Below are 15,307 nucleotides of genomic sequence, written 5' to 3'. Positions count from 1 at the left end.
TGCCAGGATGTAACCAAGAACCACACATACTGTAAAATTAAACATAAAGTGCAACTGTGTAAATATTGAAAACACCATTAAAAATATTTTTTTTTTAAAAAGAGAGGAAATATTGGCTTAGGAGGGAGTGCATCAGAAGTTTGGCAGAATTATGCTATAGTTAAATGATTTAAATTATGAGGACAGGTTGCAAAGATTGTATCCCATTGAATATAGAGTTAAGGAGTGATCTATTTGAGGTATTTCAGTTGATTAAAGAAGTCGACAGGATGGATAGAGGGAAACGATTTGCTCTTTGTGGGAAGGGCGGCAGGAGTTCAGAATGAGGGAGCATTATCTTGTGAGAGCGAGACCCTTCAGTAGTGATGCCAGATAACATTTCCTCGCACAAAGGAAATGGAAATTTAGAAATCTGTCCCCCATCTCAAAAGGCTGGGAGCGGGTTTATCCGGCCCTTCTGCCGGCTGGATCTTCCGGCCCTGTCGAAGCTGACCTCCCGGGGTGCTTCCCTAGTGGCAGGACGGACGAGCCACACAAAATGCCGTAGCTATTGGCGGGACCGGATGTTCCTGCCTGCAGCCAATGGTGAGCTATCTCGGCCACTGAAATACACACTGTGGGGCCGGGATGAGGTGCCGAAACTGCAGTTGAAATGTTTTTATTAGACAAAGGTAATAGAGGGTCAAGGATCTAAGGTGGGCAGATGGGGAATGGTACAAAGGACTGAGGACTGAATGATTACTTCCTGCTGCTGAATTCCCACTCCCAAGGAAAGGTGGCTGTCTCCGGTTCAAAACGTCACTGCTGTGTTCGAGCTTAAGAGCAGTGTGGATAGCGTGAAGTTGCACGGCTTGGAGTGAGAGTGGGCTGCCAACCCAGGTCGGGCATATTCCAGAAGGTTCCATTGCATGACCTCGAACTGTTTCACATCTACTCTCTTATCATTGGTCAGCCAAATGTGCATCTGCACCCCACCACCCACAATTCCTGATATAACTGATTAATAAAGGTATTGAAAGAAGGTGCTCCATGTTTTCTTTCTCCTGGGAAATTAATCTTTAATCCCTGGTTGATGATTAATGTGATACATTGTTACAGTAGTCTTTTAATTCTGATTCTGAGCTCCAGGATGCGCGGGTTAGGTAGGTTGGCCATGATCAATGCGCAGGGTTACGGGGATTGGGTGGGGTGGGGTTGCAGGCCTAGGTTGAGTGCTCTTTTGGAGGGTCGGTACAGACCCGATGGGCCAAATGTCCTCCTTCTGCACTGTAGGGATTCTATGGAACACCAGGAGTGTGATGGTGTTAAATAATGAGAGCCTGCTCACAGAACGTAGGCTTCTAAACAGTAAACGTCAGAGGCTTTTTAGTTAATCATAACACTGTATCTTCAATTATTGCTTAACTGCATAACTGGTCTGCACTCAGTAATCTAGTTTAAAAATCATGAAAGTCATGTTTTTGACAAATGCTTGATGTGTTAGGGATGATGGAGCCTTCTGACAACATTACGAAGAACATGGTGGGCGAGAATAACCATCACCCAATGCCGATTGTGTAGCTGTTGAAATTGTACTCTTATTTTCACAGATGTAGTGATCCCCGAAAGCCCTGAGGCCTATGTAAAACTGACAGAAAGTACATTGAGATCCACTGGTAGGCAATCAACCATCCAAGCATGCTCTGGCTCCCAACATCAAACCCTATCCTTAGTCATCCATCTTAACACTGACCTTGCATCACCCCCTACCTGACCTCCGATTTGTGCCTCTCACTTGTTTGTGAAATGCAAATCCAACCTGAACTGATTAACCTCCGTTTAACCCTGTTGAATTTTTTGGGCCAGTCTAAGTGGTCAGTGCATGCTCAGCCTCTTGGGGGGGGCTCGGCATCAGCCTTGTACAGGTAGGTTTTGGTTAGTTAGAGACTGCATGTACTTCACCATCTGGTTCTGCAGTGCCATGACTGCTGGGCTGAGGCTTGGGCACCAAGTTTCAATTCCCTCGGCGGTGATTGGATTTGCACGCAAATGTGTTTCGTTAGCAGCCGCCCGTTCATTGAGGCCCAAGTCTCCTCATGTACTCGACTTGTTTTCCAACACCAGCAGGGGAGCCCGGACACTTGGAGACTCAAATCCGCCAGCTCGACAAAGCCCTGGACAGCAGCCGGTACCATCTGCAGCAAACAGAAAATGCCATCCGCAGCAAGACGCCCACAGGCCCCGAGTTGGACTCCAGTTACTGGGGATATGTGAGTTTGGGGCTGTGTTGGTTTTGGGGGCGGGGGGGGGGGGGGGGGGGGGGGGGGGGCTTGTGGTGATGTAAGGGAGAGCCTCATGCTCTGAGACCATGGGTTGGAGAGGCATGTTGTAATGTCGAAAACCTGTCTTCAACACCAGGGGAGATGGAATAATCTCTTTTAAATCCCTAATAATTCGTTTGTAGGCAGCTGAGTAAGGATTTTTAACAGGGGCTCAAGTTTGCTTGTCTCTTATTGTGGTAAAAATTGCGGAGTTCCCCATCAGACTCGGATGGAAGCCATTCAGTCCCACGAGCCTATTTCTGTCTTCTGTTCGGTAATGGTTGATCTGTGCCAACTCCATTTAGTTGCCATGGTTCTGTAGTGTAACCTGTTATACCTTGGCCCAACAAAAATCCATCAATTTTGGTTTTGACATTTTTAATTGGACCCAGCGTCAACAGAAGAAGCCTTTCCTGACACATAACCCCTAACACGGCCTAGCTTTTATTTTAAGGTTAGTGGTCCCCCCACTCCGCCTTTCACTTGTTCGGGACTTCCCCGACCAGAGGAAATAGAGTGAATAGAAACAATGGGAGGGATTTTCCAGTCCTGTGGACGGTGAACCCCCTGTGGCGGCTGGTTTCCTGGCGGCAGGTCAGGGGAGCCACGCAAAACGCCATGGGCCTCGGTGGGACCGGAAGATCCTGCTAGCAGCCAAAGGTGAGTCGCCCTCCGCCACCAGAAAACATGCCTCAGGGGATGGGGTCGGGAAATCCCACCAAAGAACCAGAATTTGCCAGGCATTCCCTATCAAGCTTGGCAATTCATCCAGCCTTGTAACTTTCAATTCATTCTGGTGATCTGGGCATCACTGGCAAGGCTGGGCAGTTATTATCCAGCCCCAGCTGTCCTAAAAAGGTGGTAATGGTCGCTGCCTTGAACAGCAGTTAGCAAGTTTGATGCAGATGAGTTGCTTAGTAGGCCTATTCATTTTTTAAAAAAATTCCAATTAAGGCACAACCAAACATGGCCAGTCCACCTTTGGGCTATGGGGGTGAGACCCATGCAGACACGGGGAGAATGTGCAAACTCTGCACAGACAGTGACCTGGGCCCAGAATCGAACCTTGGTCATCATAACTGTGAGGCAGCAGTGCTAATCACTGTGCCGCCATGCCGCCCTTTAGTAGGCTATTCAGAGGGGAATTAAAAATCAACATTGGTGTGGAAATTGAAGCCATGTATTTGTTGAGGCCGCTAAGGACAACCGGTTTAGTTCCCTGAAAAACACTTGGAGTTTTTTCTGCCAATCGGGCAGCTTTACGGTCATTTCTAATGATACCAGCTTTTTACTTTCAGATTCCTATTTTTTAAACTGAGTTCAAAACCACTTGCCTGAATGAGTGCAGCTGTAAGAACACTCAAGAAGCTCGACACCATCCAGGACAAAGCATCCCCACTTTGATCAGCGCCCCATTGGCAATCATTCACTCCCTCCACCACCGACACACATGTGCACCATCTACAAGATGCACTGCAGTAACTCACCAATGTTCCTTAGGCAGCATCTTCTAAACCCATGACCACTACCATCTAGAAAGACAAAAGCAGCAGATACATGGGAACCCTGTCACCTGCAAATTTCCTTCCGAATCACTCACCATCCTGACGTGGAAATATATCGGTATTCCTGCACTGTCACTGGGTCAAAATCCATTAAATCCAAAATCCAAACATTGGGAATCCATGCTTTGATTTCTCTAAAAAGGGGTTTTCTTGTTCCAGACGAAATGGTTGCACTGGGTTCAACCTTTGTGAACAGCATCCTGTATATGTTCTGTTATCATTGCTTCACTTTCTGTACAAATTAAATGGTAGTGTGGTCGCTCGGTCATCACACAACCAACAGGAGGTTTTGTGTTCTATTGACTGGGGACCCTTCTAACTCACAAGGGATGCCGGTTGAAGACCCGCATTTACTCCATTTCCACCCTAATCTGTTCCAGATGAAGCTGTTGTCGGAATGCCGCGGGAGCATTGAGACGGTGAAAAGGGTGGGACATAAACTCAAAGAGGAGGAGGACAAGCTATCTGGCCTAATTAACCTAACCAGCACAGAGACACAGACTTCAGGTGAGTGATTGTTGATCTAATTATTATAAGCCAATGTCAGTTCCACTGTACAGTACAGTACAGCGTACGTCTAATTTTGCAAAAAGACATAGTAAGTTTTGTACATTTGGGAGGAACCTTGAACCTCTTGTTCCCAATGTTATCTACCGGCGGGGCTTTCCTCATCTTCTATGTAGATAAATTGATTGATTTTAATTGCTGTGATTAGGCAAGAAGTCCATTATCATTGGAGTACGTTAACACCAGGATGGTAGAGGAGAAACTAGATGGGCCTTGAAGAAAGGCTTCCAAACATCACATTTATAACTCATGGTCATCTGACTGAATGGGTCACTCAGGTCCATAAAGTCAAGACAAGCCACATTTCTGTTCAGTGCCCTCTTTATTGGATTAATGAACTGTAAGCAACTAGGTAGAAGAAATGCCAGTCAGCGGGGTGCAGTGCTCTAACTGTGAGATTGGGAGGTCCATAACGCTTCCAGCATTCCGGATGGCTACATCTGCAGGCTGTGTACCCGATGGCAGCTCCTCACAGACTGCGTGGTTCAGTTGGAGCAGTAGTTGGATGCACTTAAGAGCATGCAAATGGCGAACAGTGTCATAGACAGGAGTTATAGAGACATGGTCACACCCAAAGTGCAGGCAGACAGATGGGTGACTGCTAGAAAGGGCAGGCAGTCAGTGCAGGAATCCCCCGCGGCTGTCGCCCTCTCTAACAAGTATACCGTTTTGGATAATGTTGGGGGTGGGTGGCCTTTTGGAGGAAAACAACAACAGCGGCCAGAGCAGTGGCACCATGGCTGGATCTGTTGTTCAGCATGGAGGGTCAAAGTGCAGAAGAGCAATTGTCATAAGGGACTCCATAGCCAGGGGCACAAATAGGCGCTTCTGTGGTCATGAAAAAGACTCCAGGATGGTTTTTTCCCTCTCTGGTGCCAGGGTCTGGGATGTCACTGAACGGCTGCAGGGCATCCTGAAGGGGGAGAATGATGAAGCACAGGACATGGTACATGTTGGTACCATTGACATAGGTAGAAAGAGGAATGAGGTCTTGCATCAAGAATTCAGGGAGTTAGGCAATGGACTAAAGAGCAGGATCTTTTGGGTTATAATCTCTGGATTACACCCAGTACCACATGCTAGTGAGTACAGGAATAGGAGAATAACACAGATGAATGTGTGGTTTAAGAGTTGGTGCAGGAGGGAGGGTTTTAGATTCCTGGACCATTTGGATCATTTCTGAGGAAGGTGGGACCTGTACAAGCAGGCCGGCCAACATCTAAACCAGAGCGGCACTAACATCCTTGCTGGCGGGTTTGCTTGTGCTGTTGGGAAGAGGTTAAACTAGTTTGGCAGGGGGAGAAGACGCAGACTGATAGCAGAATAGGGACACAGTACAATTTAGAAAAGCAATCAGGTCAGAGGGAATACAGCGGTAGTGAGTTTCAAGGGAGTAAAACAAGGCTGGGTGGCCTCTATTTTCATGGCAGGAGTATTAAAGTAAAAGGAGATGAGATAGAGGGGATGATTGACACTTGTAATTATGATATAATAGCTGTCACAGAGAGATGGTTTAGTGAGGGCAGGATTGGCAGCTCGACATCCCGTATATAGAATCTTCAGGCAAGTCAGAGGAGGTGGTAATCAAGGAGGAGGCGTTGCATTATTAGTTAAGGAGGCAGTTACTGCAGTAAGGAGAGATGATATCTTGGAGGGGGCATCAAATGAAGCTTTGTGGGTAGAGTTTAGGAATAAAAAAGGGCAGCACGGTGGCACAGTGGTTAGCATTGCTGCCTACGGCGCTGAGGACCTGGGTTCGAATCCCGGCCCTGGGTCACTGTCCGTGTGGAGTTTGCACATTCTCCCTGTGTCTGTGTGGGTTTCACCCCCACAACCCAAAAGATGTGCAGGGTAGGTGGATTGGCCACACTAAATTGCCCTTAATTGGAAAAAATAATTGGGTACTCTAAATTTAAAAAAAAAAGAAAGAAAAAAAAGGAATAAAAAAGAGACAGCTACATTGCTAAGTGTTTATTATAGACCCCCAGATAGCGGGAAATTAAGGAGCACATATGTGCGCAATTCGCAGAAGGGTATAAAAATAATAAGAGGGTAATTATATTAGGTGATTTCAACTTTTCCAAAATTAATTGGGATAGCCATCATGTTAAAGGCTTGGATGGAGTAGAGTTCTGAAAATGTATACAGGAGAACTTTTAGCTCAATTTGTATAGGATCCAACAAGGGATGGTGCAGTGCTGGACCTAATTCTGGGGAATGAAGCCAAACAGGTGGTTGATGTGTTGGTGAGGGAGCATTTTAGTTCAATTTAAATTTGTTGTGGGCAAAGCAATAGACAAGTTACAAAACAAGGTTTTGGAGTGGGAGACAGTTGATTTTAACAAAATAAGTCAGGATGTGGAAAGAGTTACTTGTGGGGAAACCTACAGAAGAGCAGTGGGGGGCATTCGAAGATGAAATGGGGAGGGTACAGGCCCAATATATTCTCTCTAGTGTAATAGGAAGGTCTAACAAACCCAGAGATCTATGGATGAACAGGGTCATTAAGGATATGATGAGAAGGAAAAGAGAGGCTTTTAACAAGTACAAGGGGAGCAGGTCTGCAGAAACATTAGTGGAGTACAGAAAGTGCAGGATGGAGCTTAAGAAATCAATTCAGAGAGCAACGAGGGGATATGAGAAAGCTCTGGCTGGTAAAAGTAGGGAAAATCCCAAGATATTCTATAAGTATATGAATGGGAAGGGGATAACCAGGGAAAGAGTAGGCCCCATTAAGGATCAAGGGGGACATCTGTGGGTGGAGCCAGAGGACATTGGTAGGGTGTTGAACGAATAGTTCACATCTGTCTTCACCCAAGAGAATGAGGAGTAGTTATGGAACTCGGGGAGAGAGACTGTGAGGTTCTTGACCAAATTGTCACAGGGAGTGACAAGGTATTGGATGTATTGGTGGGCTTAGAAGTGGACAAATCTACAAGTCCGGATGAATTGTACCCCATGATGCTGTGGGAGGCGAGGAGGCAGATTGCAGGGGCTCTGACCCAAATTTTTAATTCCTGTCTGGCCACGGGGGAGGTACCAGAGGACTGTAGGACTGCTAACGTGGTCCCACTACTTAAAACAAGCCAGGGAACTACAGGCCAGTGAGTCTCACATCAGTGGTTGGGAAACTACTGGAGAAGATTCTGAAGGAGAGAATCTATCTCCACTTGGAGAGGCAAGATTTGATCAGGGATTGTCAGCATGGCTTTGTCAGAGGGAGGTCATGCCTAACAAATATGATTAAATGTTTTGAGCATGTAACCAAGTGTATAGATATTGATGTAGTTTACGTGGATTTCAGCAAAACCTTTGACAAGGTCTGACATGGGAGACTTGTTGTGAAGGCAAATGCACATGGTACACAAGGTGATTTGATAAGGTGGATCCATAATTGGCTTAGCAGTAGGAGACAGAGGGCTGCATTAGTGTCTGGAAGCCAGTGACCAGTGACGTACCACAGGGATCCGTGGTAGGGCTCAAATTGTTTTTGTTTGCCGTTTATATAAGTGACATAGATGACTATGTGGGGGTATTATCATTAAGATTGCGGATGACATAAAGATTGGCCGGGTACTTAACAGTGCGGTTGAGTGTCTTAGGTTACAGGAAGATATAGGCGGGGTGGTCAAATCGGCAGATAAGTGGCAGATGGAATTTAATCCTGAAAAATGTGAGGTGGTACACTTTGGAAGGAGTAATTTAACAAGCAAGTATACTATGAAAGGTCTGACACTGGAAAATTCCAAAGAATAAAGGGATCTTGGCGTGTTTGTCCATGGATCTCTGAAGGCAGAAGGACAAGTTAATAGGGTGGTGAAAAAGATACATAGGACACTTGCCTTTATCAATCGGGGCATAGATCACAAAAGCAGGGAGGTCATGATGGAGCTGTGTAGAACTTTGGTGAGGCCACAGCTGGAGTACTGTGTGCAATTCTGGTCGCCACATTATAGGGAGGATCTGATTGCATTGGACGGGGTGCAGAGCAGATTCACCCAGATGTTGCCTGGGATGGAACATTTAAGTTATAAAGAGAGGTTGGAAAGACTTGGGTTGTTTACACTGGAGCAGAGAAGAATGAGGTGTGACCTGATTGAGGTGTACAATATTATGAGGGGCATGGACAGGGTGGATAGGGAGCAGCTGTCACCCTTAGTTGAAGGGTCAGTTACTAGGGGCACAAGTTCAAAGTGAGGTGTGGAAGGTTTAGGGGGGATTTGAGGAAAAGTGTTTTTACCCAGAGACTGGTGACAGTGTGGAATGTGCTGCCTGGGAGGGTGGTGGAGGCGGGATGCCTCACAACCTTTAAAAGGTACCTGGATGAGTACTTGGCACGCCATAACACTCAAGGCTATGGGCCAAGTTCTGGCAAGTGGCATTAGGTGGGCAGGTCAGGGCCTTTCATGCATTGGTGCATACTCGATGGGCCGAAGGGCCTCTTCTGCACTGTAGCATTCTGTTATTCCGCCATAACATTCAAGTTAAGCACAGAAACAGGTTATTCGGCGCAGCTAGTCTATGCCAGCATTTATGCTGGACACAAACCTCCTCGCACCCAATTTATCGCACTCTATCACCTATCTGTTGGAGGTGGGGCAGCGAGTGGTTCTGATTGAATATTCAGTACACCAGAATGTAATTGGCCTGAACTCCCTTTGTGTTCTAATGCTCCAAAATGGCCACAGTTGCCCCAGTAACAGGGCTGAGTTGGATAGGCTGCATATATCCTTCCTGGTCTGTGCCTGTATGGCTGTGCTGTTTGAGAATGAAGCAGTAAATATTTTCCTACAAAATGAATGCAGTCGCTGGAAATCCAAAATAAAAAGGGAGAACTCTGGGAACACTCGGCAGGTTTCGGATCGCCGACCACTCCCTCAGGTCGGCCATTCCTTCTTCCTTTGACAATTCGCTGTTAGATCAGAACTGGATTGTAAAAAGGAGCAAGTTCAACATCGGACGTTTAGGCTACATCTTGTACGTCCTATTGAGTGAGTGTGCGAGAAAACACATGGTGGTGAAAGCACATCTGTATGCAACAGCTGTCAGAGGGTGGATCCTCAAACCACTGGAATTTGGGTCACCCAGGAATTTGAGCAGGGAGATTTATGTTTGAATGGGCAGGCGGCACTAATGCTGGTCCTTGAGGTAATTAATGTGACCCCACCCGGTGTAAAACACATCCATCCATTTTATACCATATTGGAATCACTGGAATATAACTCGGGCAGATTCTACACCGGGTTTAACCAGGTTACCTGTTCAGTGTCAGCAGGTTCTGAACCACCCTCACTTCCTACTATTCAACACCTGTTTGGAGTGGGCAGTGATCTGTAGACAAGCCCCTGGCTTCAAAAAAACTCAGGGCCTGAAATTCCAATAATGGGTGAGTCTCACACTCACTCTTCCATGCCAGTCCATGTACCGTTACTCTGTCTATAGTCAATTGATGATCCAAGCCAGGCGGTGAAATATGAAATTGGGTGTTACACTCTTTTATTGAGTGTTCATTTATTTACAGAATGCCGTATTTTTAAAAATAAATTTAGAATACCCAATTATTATTATTTTTTTCCAATGAAGGGGCAATTTAGCGTGGCCAATTCCACCTAACCTGCACATCTTTGGGGTGAAACCCACGCAGCCACAGGGGACAGAATGCGGTATTACATACATCTGTCTCCTACCTATCATCCCAGTGTCCCAGCATTCTCTCTTTATATGTGCTCTAAATAGAAACAATGGCCGCCTTGTGTATCTGAGCAATAGAATTAACGTACCATTAACATCAATTACAATGATAGTTACTGGGATGAAACTGAAATAGATGCTGCCAGATCATCTGCCTGGTATTTATTGAAACTCTATGTATGATAATAAAACCTATAGGATACTTGGTCCTATATGAGGCTGAATGCTTCACAGAATTGTACAATTTTACAGCACAGAATTGGGCATTTGATTCATCATGTCTGCACAGGCTCTTCAAACAAGTGCCCTGCCATTTCCCCTTACCCCTGTACATTGTTTCTATTCACTAATACTAATATGGCATATGGGGAGGAGTTCAAAGTTCCGTTACAAAGGTGCACGTTTGTATAATTTGAACTAATCCTGCAGATGTATCGATGGTTGATCAGAATTGGTGAGCCGGCAGACCTGAGCTGACTTGTTACAGAGCTGACTTGTTCCCTCTACAGGTGTGATCGAACGCTGGGAGCTGATCCAAGCCCAGGCTCTCAACAAGGAGCTGAGGATGAAACAGAACCTTCAGCAATGGCAGCAGTTCAACTCCGACTTGGACAGCATCTGGGAGTGGCTGAGTGAGACTGAGGAAGAGCTGGAGCATCTCGACAGGCTGGAGACCAGCACAGACATCCAGACCATAGAACTGCGCATTAAAAAGCTCAAAGTATGTGCCAGCTTTCTCCTCATGGGCTAGAGACCTATCAATTCCCGCTACCACCAAGACTGCCTTCATCCTCCACTTCCTTAATAGCGTCAGTCTCTGCCCTCACCTCAGTTCATCTGCTGATAAAACCCTCCTCCTCCTGGATTCAACTACTCCGATACTCTCATAGCCAATCTCCCACTTTGCAGCCTCCACAAGCTTCAATTCAATCATAACTGTGCGGACTCTATACCAACTCACACATGTCCCATTCGACCCATCATCCCAGTGCTCGCTGACCTGTAATGGTTCCTCTTCCAGCAATTCCTGGATATTGTTTTAAAAAGCTCCTCATGCTGTTCAATTCCGCCCCCCCCCCCCCCCCCCCCCCCCCCCATCCCGATCTCATACTACCCTAGCTGTGGCAACATCTCCCAGCCCTCCAAGACCTCTTCCAATTCTGGCCTCTTGCACATCCCCCACTCCCTTTGTTCCACAATCGACTCTGCGTAACTCGGCGCACACCCCACATATCAGGAATTTGGCTGTGAAAGTCAGCAGGTCCGTGTACTCTGAATCCCCATCAGAATGTGAGAGCTCAGGTTAGGAGGTGGTATTGTCGCCTTTTGGAGTGCATTGAGAACCCGGGTTCGATCCCAGCCCTGGGTCACTGTCTGCGTTTGCACATTCTCCCCGTGTCTGCGTGGGTTTCACTCCCACAACCCAAAGATGTGCAACTTAGGTGGATTGGCCACGTTAAATTGCTCTTAATGGGAAAAAAATAATTGGGTACTCTAAATTTATTTATAAAAGGAAAATTTTTCATATAACCCCTGTAGTCCAGCTATCATTTTTGTTTTTAGCTTTAAATTGGCATAGCCACAGATCAGTTCTAATGAGTGGAATGCAATTTTCAAAGACCACTATCCAGAAAATGATGAGTGCATCCAATAGTCCAACCAACACAATAATTAATATTTTAGATGCCATTGAATATTACATTTGTATCAATATGAAGCTCCACATCGACTTGTATGATGAGATTATTGATTAGAGCACGCTTGAGACCCCTTTTGACTAATCAGCTCCAAAGAATCATTCAGTAGTTAGTCAATCAGTTGGATTGTAATTTACCATGAGGGGGTTTGCAACACTTTTCCTGGAGTGAGGTGAATCGTATTTCCATGCAATTTGGATTGGCTTAAGGATTGGAGTTGCTGGGAGAGGCAAAACAGAGATGCTGCTCCCAATGGAAGGAAGGTGTGACTACGGAGTAACCCGTTTACATTGGCCATTTCTGTCATGTTAAATTCAAACAATTATAAATTGCATTTATAAAGCAGGTAATGTACAAAAAAGACCCAGGGTTCTTCACAGAGATGTAGATGAAAAGAAAATGGATGCTGAGCCAAAGGGGGGGGGGGGGAGGGTGGAGCGGGGGAGCCAAAAGCTCTGGACAAAGGGATTCGTTTCAAGGAGAGTCTGATATTTGGGAAGCAGAGAACGAGAGGAACTGGGGAACACAAAACTGAAACATTCAGCAGCAATTCTGGTCGGAGGGTGGTAATTACAATGTGACAAGTTTGCTTAGGCAGATTCCATTATAAATGTTGACATATCGATGGTGAATGGTGACAGAGGAGATGTGTGCAGATGTTAAATGTTTAAGATTAAATAGCTGTATATTTTATTCCCAGAATTTAGACTATGGAATGCTTCCATCCCCCATTCATTCCGCAGACTGGCGAATGGCACAGTCGCCTGTTCTGGAGATGGGCGTGGCCACTTTCAGGTTGTTTCATTGTGTTTCTTCCAGGAGCTGCAAAAGGCAGTCGACCACCGCAAAGCCATCATCCTGTCCATAAACCTGTGCAGCACCGAGTTCACCCAGTCGGACACGGGTGATGTGCTGGAGCTCCGGGATCGCTTGAGTCAGATGAACAAGCGGTGGGACCGAGTTGGTAGCCTGTTGGGGAATTGGCGTTGCGCTCTCCAGGATGCCCTCATGCAATGCCACGTGAGTAATGCCGTGGGGCCTCCCTCATAGAGCTTTCTAGCAAAGTTGTACGTCTTCTTTTCTGGACCAAAAGAAGGTGTGTGACCGTTAGGAGCATCAAACAGTTTTGTTTAACCCAACAGATCCAATGTACAGATCCCAAGGAGTTCACCATACTTGCTTCAGTCCTAATTGTCAAAAAAGTGCTGCGTGAGCTCTGAATGGACGTAGCTCATTAATCCCTTGTGTTACGCACTTGAGTAATAAAGGAAAGAAACAACTTTGCCTTTCTGTAACAATTGTCATGACCACAGGATGCCCCAGAGCGCTCTGCAGCCAATGTAATAGCTTTGAAGTGTAGTCACTGTCGCAATGTAGGGAAATACAGCACTCAGTTTCTGCACAGTAAAGCCCACAGACACAACAATAAATGATCAGATAACCTGTATCATTACTGTTGGTTGAGGAAATAATGTTTGTCAGGACTCTAGGATACAGTGCAGTAGATTATTTTTTTGTATTTGCCTCAGAGGACTGACGGGACCTGGTTTTAACATCCTGCTGAAAAATGGCACCTCTGACAGTGCTGCACTCTCTCAACACTGTACTGGGAGTATCAGCGTTGATGATGTGCTCAAGTATGTAGAGCATGGCCATAAACTCTCTGATTCGGGTGCATTAGCACTGAGCTGAGGCCGATGCCTTGAGAAGCAGGTCACTGGCATTCCTTCCATGTGAACTTCCCGATTGTTGGAATTGGCGGATCCATTGTAACCCATCTTGAGGTTGGCTTTTCCTTTTCCTGTGTCTGCAGGATTTCCACGAGATGAGCCACGGCCTACTGCTCTGGCTGGAGAATATAGACAGAAGGAGGAACGAAATTCTCCCCATCGACCCCAATCTGGATTCGGACACGTTGCAGGACCATCACAAGACATTGATGGTGAGAGCTACATTGGAATCTCGATCTCCACTATTTATTTCTGTCACATGCGATGGATCGATTTTACTCAATTGTGTCCGGTATCACTGGGGAGGTGACCAAGGAGGGTAGATGATGTTCAGGGTGGAGGGATAGAGCATAATGCAAAAGTTCCCTAAAATGTGGCCCCAATTTCTCCTTCAAGTAAGGGTTGATCCTCAGCAACAAACCTGAAACACACATAGAACACCATCAGATACCCCATTCACGCCCAACATTAGACCTTACCCATTGTTGATATCTGAATACTGTGGATGCTGGCCACCTTCCCTTTATGCCACTATTAGCAATCTCTTGAGTCCTTAATGTCACCATTGACACTCCCTTTTCTTGTCCATGACATCATTGTCAATCTCTCCTTAACTCTGACCTATCTCTGACCTTCTATTCTGCCCCACCTCCATCGCTCCCCTCTCCAACTATATAATTTGTTACATCTCTGCGGTTTAGTTCTGAAGAAGAGTCATATGGATTCGAAACATTGAGCGTGATCCAACGGCAATGCTGCACCTAAAAAGCATCTGACCGCAGTGCAGTACGTCCGATAGAAGCCGGGAGACCCCGCTCCCGGGATCTACCCGGCCTGCAATGCCTTTTGAGTTCTAACGCGATCTCGCAAGACGTTGTGATGTAAACCCTGCCCATTGTGGCCGGGATCACTTTTTAGCAAATCTGCATATTAGAGCGAGACAGCTAGTCTCACTTTAATATGCGGCTTTTTGAGGTACCCAAGGTGTTGGGATCTATCACCTTCGCCTGGGGATCTCGGGCAAGTGCCGTTCAGTACTGGTCTCCACAAATGGGGACCAGACAGAACGGCACTCGTGGAGGTCATCCAGGGAATTGGAGGCCCCAAGATGAATATCTTTCGGGCAGGGTGGTGCCCTGGCACTACTGGTGCCATATAGGCATCCTGGCACTGCCAGGCTGGCATTTTTGTGTGTGCTGGTAATTGGGCCAGGGTGCCTTGCAGGACTGTTGGGGGCCGGGGGAGGGTGGGGGGTTGCGTTGTGGATTGGGAGGGGCGCAGGTGTCATGCCGGGGTGTTAACAATGGCATCCCGATCTCTCACCATACTGAGGAATTCCGGCGAGTGGAGCCACTTGTAGAAAACGGGGCTATGGGCCTCGGCTGCGCGTTCCCTGCCGAGGACCCTTATTTCATGCGAGTAGCATTTTATAGTCATGTGTTTCTTCCCGCTATGTGCGCCAGGAAACACGCGGCTAAACTTGCTCGCTATGAGACTTTGGCCCCATTTAGATGAATCACGCTCATTAACTCTCTTTCTCTCTTCACAGCCAATCTTGCTGAGTTTATGCAGAATTTTCTGTGTTTATATTGATAGCTTAATCTGTTTTGAAAAATCACTTCTCATGTAACACAGCCAATCTCAATTATTGCCTCATATATCCGCATTCTCAGCAGTCCCCCCCCCCCCCCCCCCCCAGGCCATAGCGATCAGGAGTGAGACCCCAGATGAACACTTTCCTGCTCTCCCCACTGCCT

General features: G+C 46.5%; 2 protein-coding genes across 17 annotated transcripts in view; one reads left to right on the top strand and one right to left on the bottom strand.

The window, feature by feature from the left end:
- The window catches only part of syne1b (spectrin repeat containing, nuclear envelope 1b), a 667,652-nt gene that overhangs the window by 626,857 nt on the left and 25,488 nt on the right, over nt 1-15,307 (top strand). For 11 of the 16 annotated variants that reach the window (XM_038805568.1, XM_038805603.1, XM_038805543.1 and 8 more), the window contains 6 exons: nt 1,590-1,655; nt 2,104-2,249; nt 4,246-4,372; nt 10,633-10,844; nt 12,640-12,840; nt 13,634-13,762. In XM_038805568.1, coding sequence (XP_038661496.1) covers nt 1,590-1,655; nt 2,104-2,249; nt 4,246-4,372; nt 10,633-10,844; nt 12,640-12,840; nt 13,634-13,762 — 881 coding nt within the window. The remainder of the gene's footprint in view (nt 1-1,589; nt 1,656-2,103; nt 2,250-4,245; nt 4,373-10,632; nt 10,845-12,639; nt 12,841-13,633; nt 13,763-15,307) is intronic. The other 5 variants (XM_038805642.1, XM_038805600.1, XM_038805594.1 and 2 more) reach the window with 3 other exon arrangements.
- Nucleotides 13,906-15,307, bottom strand: part of esr1 (estrogen receptor 1) — a 447,574-nt gene continuing 446,172 nt past the window's right edge. The window contains exon 9 of the mRNA XM_038805682.1: nt 13,906-13,971. Coding sequence (XP_038661610.1) covers nt 13,960-13,971 — 12 coding nt within the window. The 3' untranslated portion in view covers nt 13,906-13,959. The remainder of the gene's footprint in view (nt 13,972-15,307) is intronic.

The sequence above is a fragment of the Scyliorhinus canicula genome, chromosome 1 (assembly GCF_902713615.1).
Source record: "Scyliorhinus canicula chromosome 1, sScyCan1.1, whole genome shotgun sequence".
Lineage (NCBI taxonomy): Eukaryota > Metazoa > Chordata > Chondrichthyes > Carcharhiniformes > Scyliorhinidae > Scyliorhinus > Scyliorhinus canicula.
Note: the sequence above shows the minus strand (reverse complement) of the source record. Positions and strands in the feature narration are given on the sequence as shown.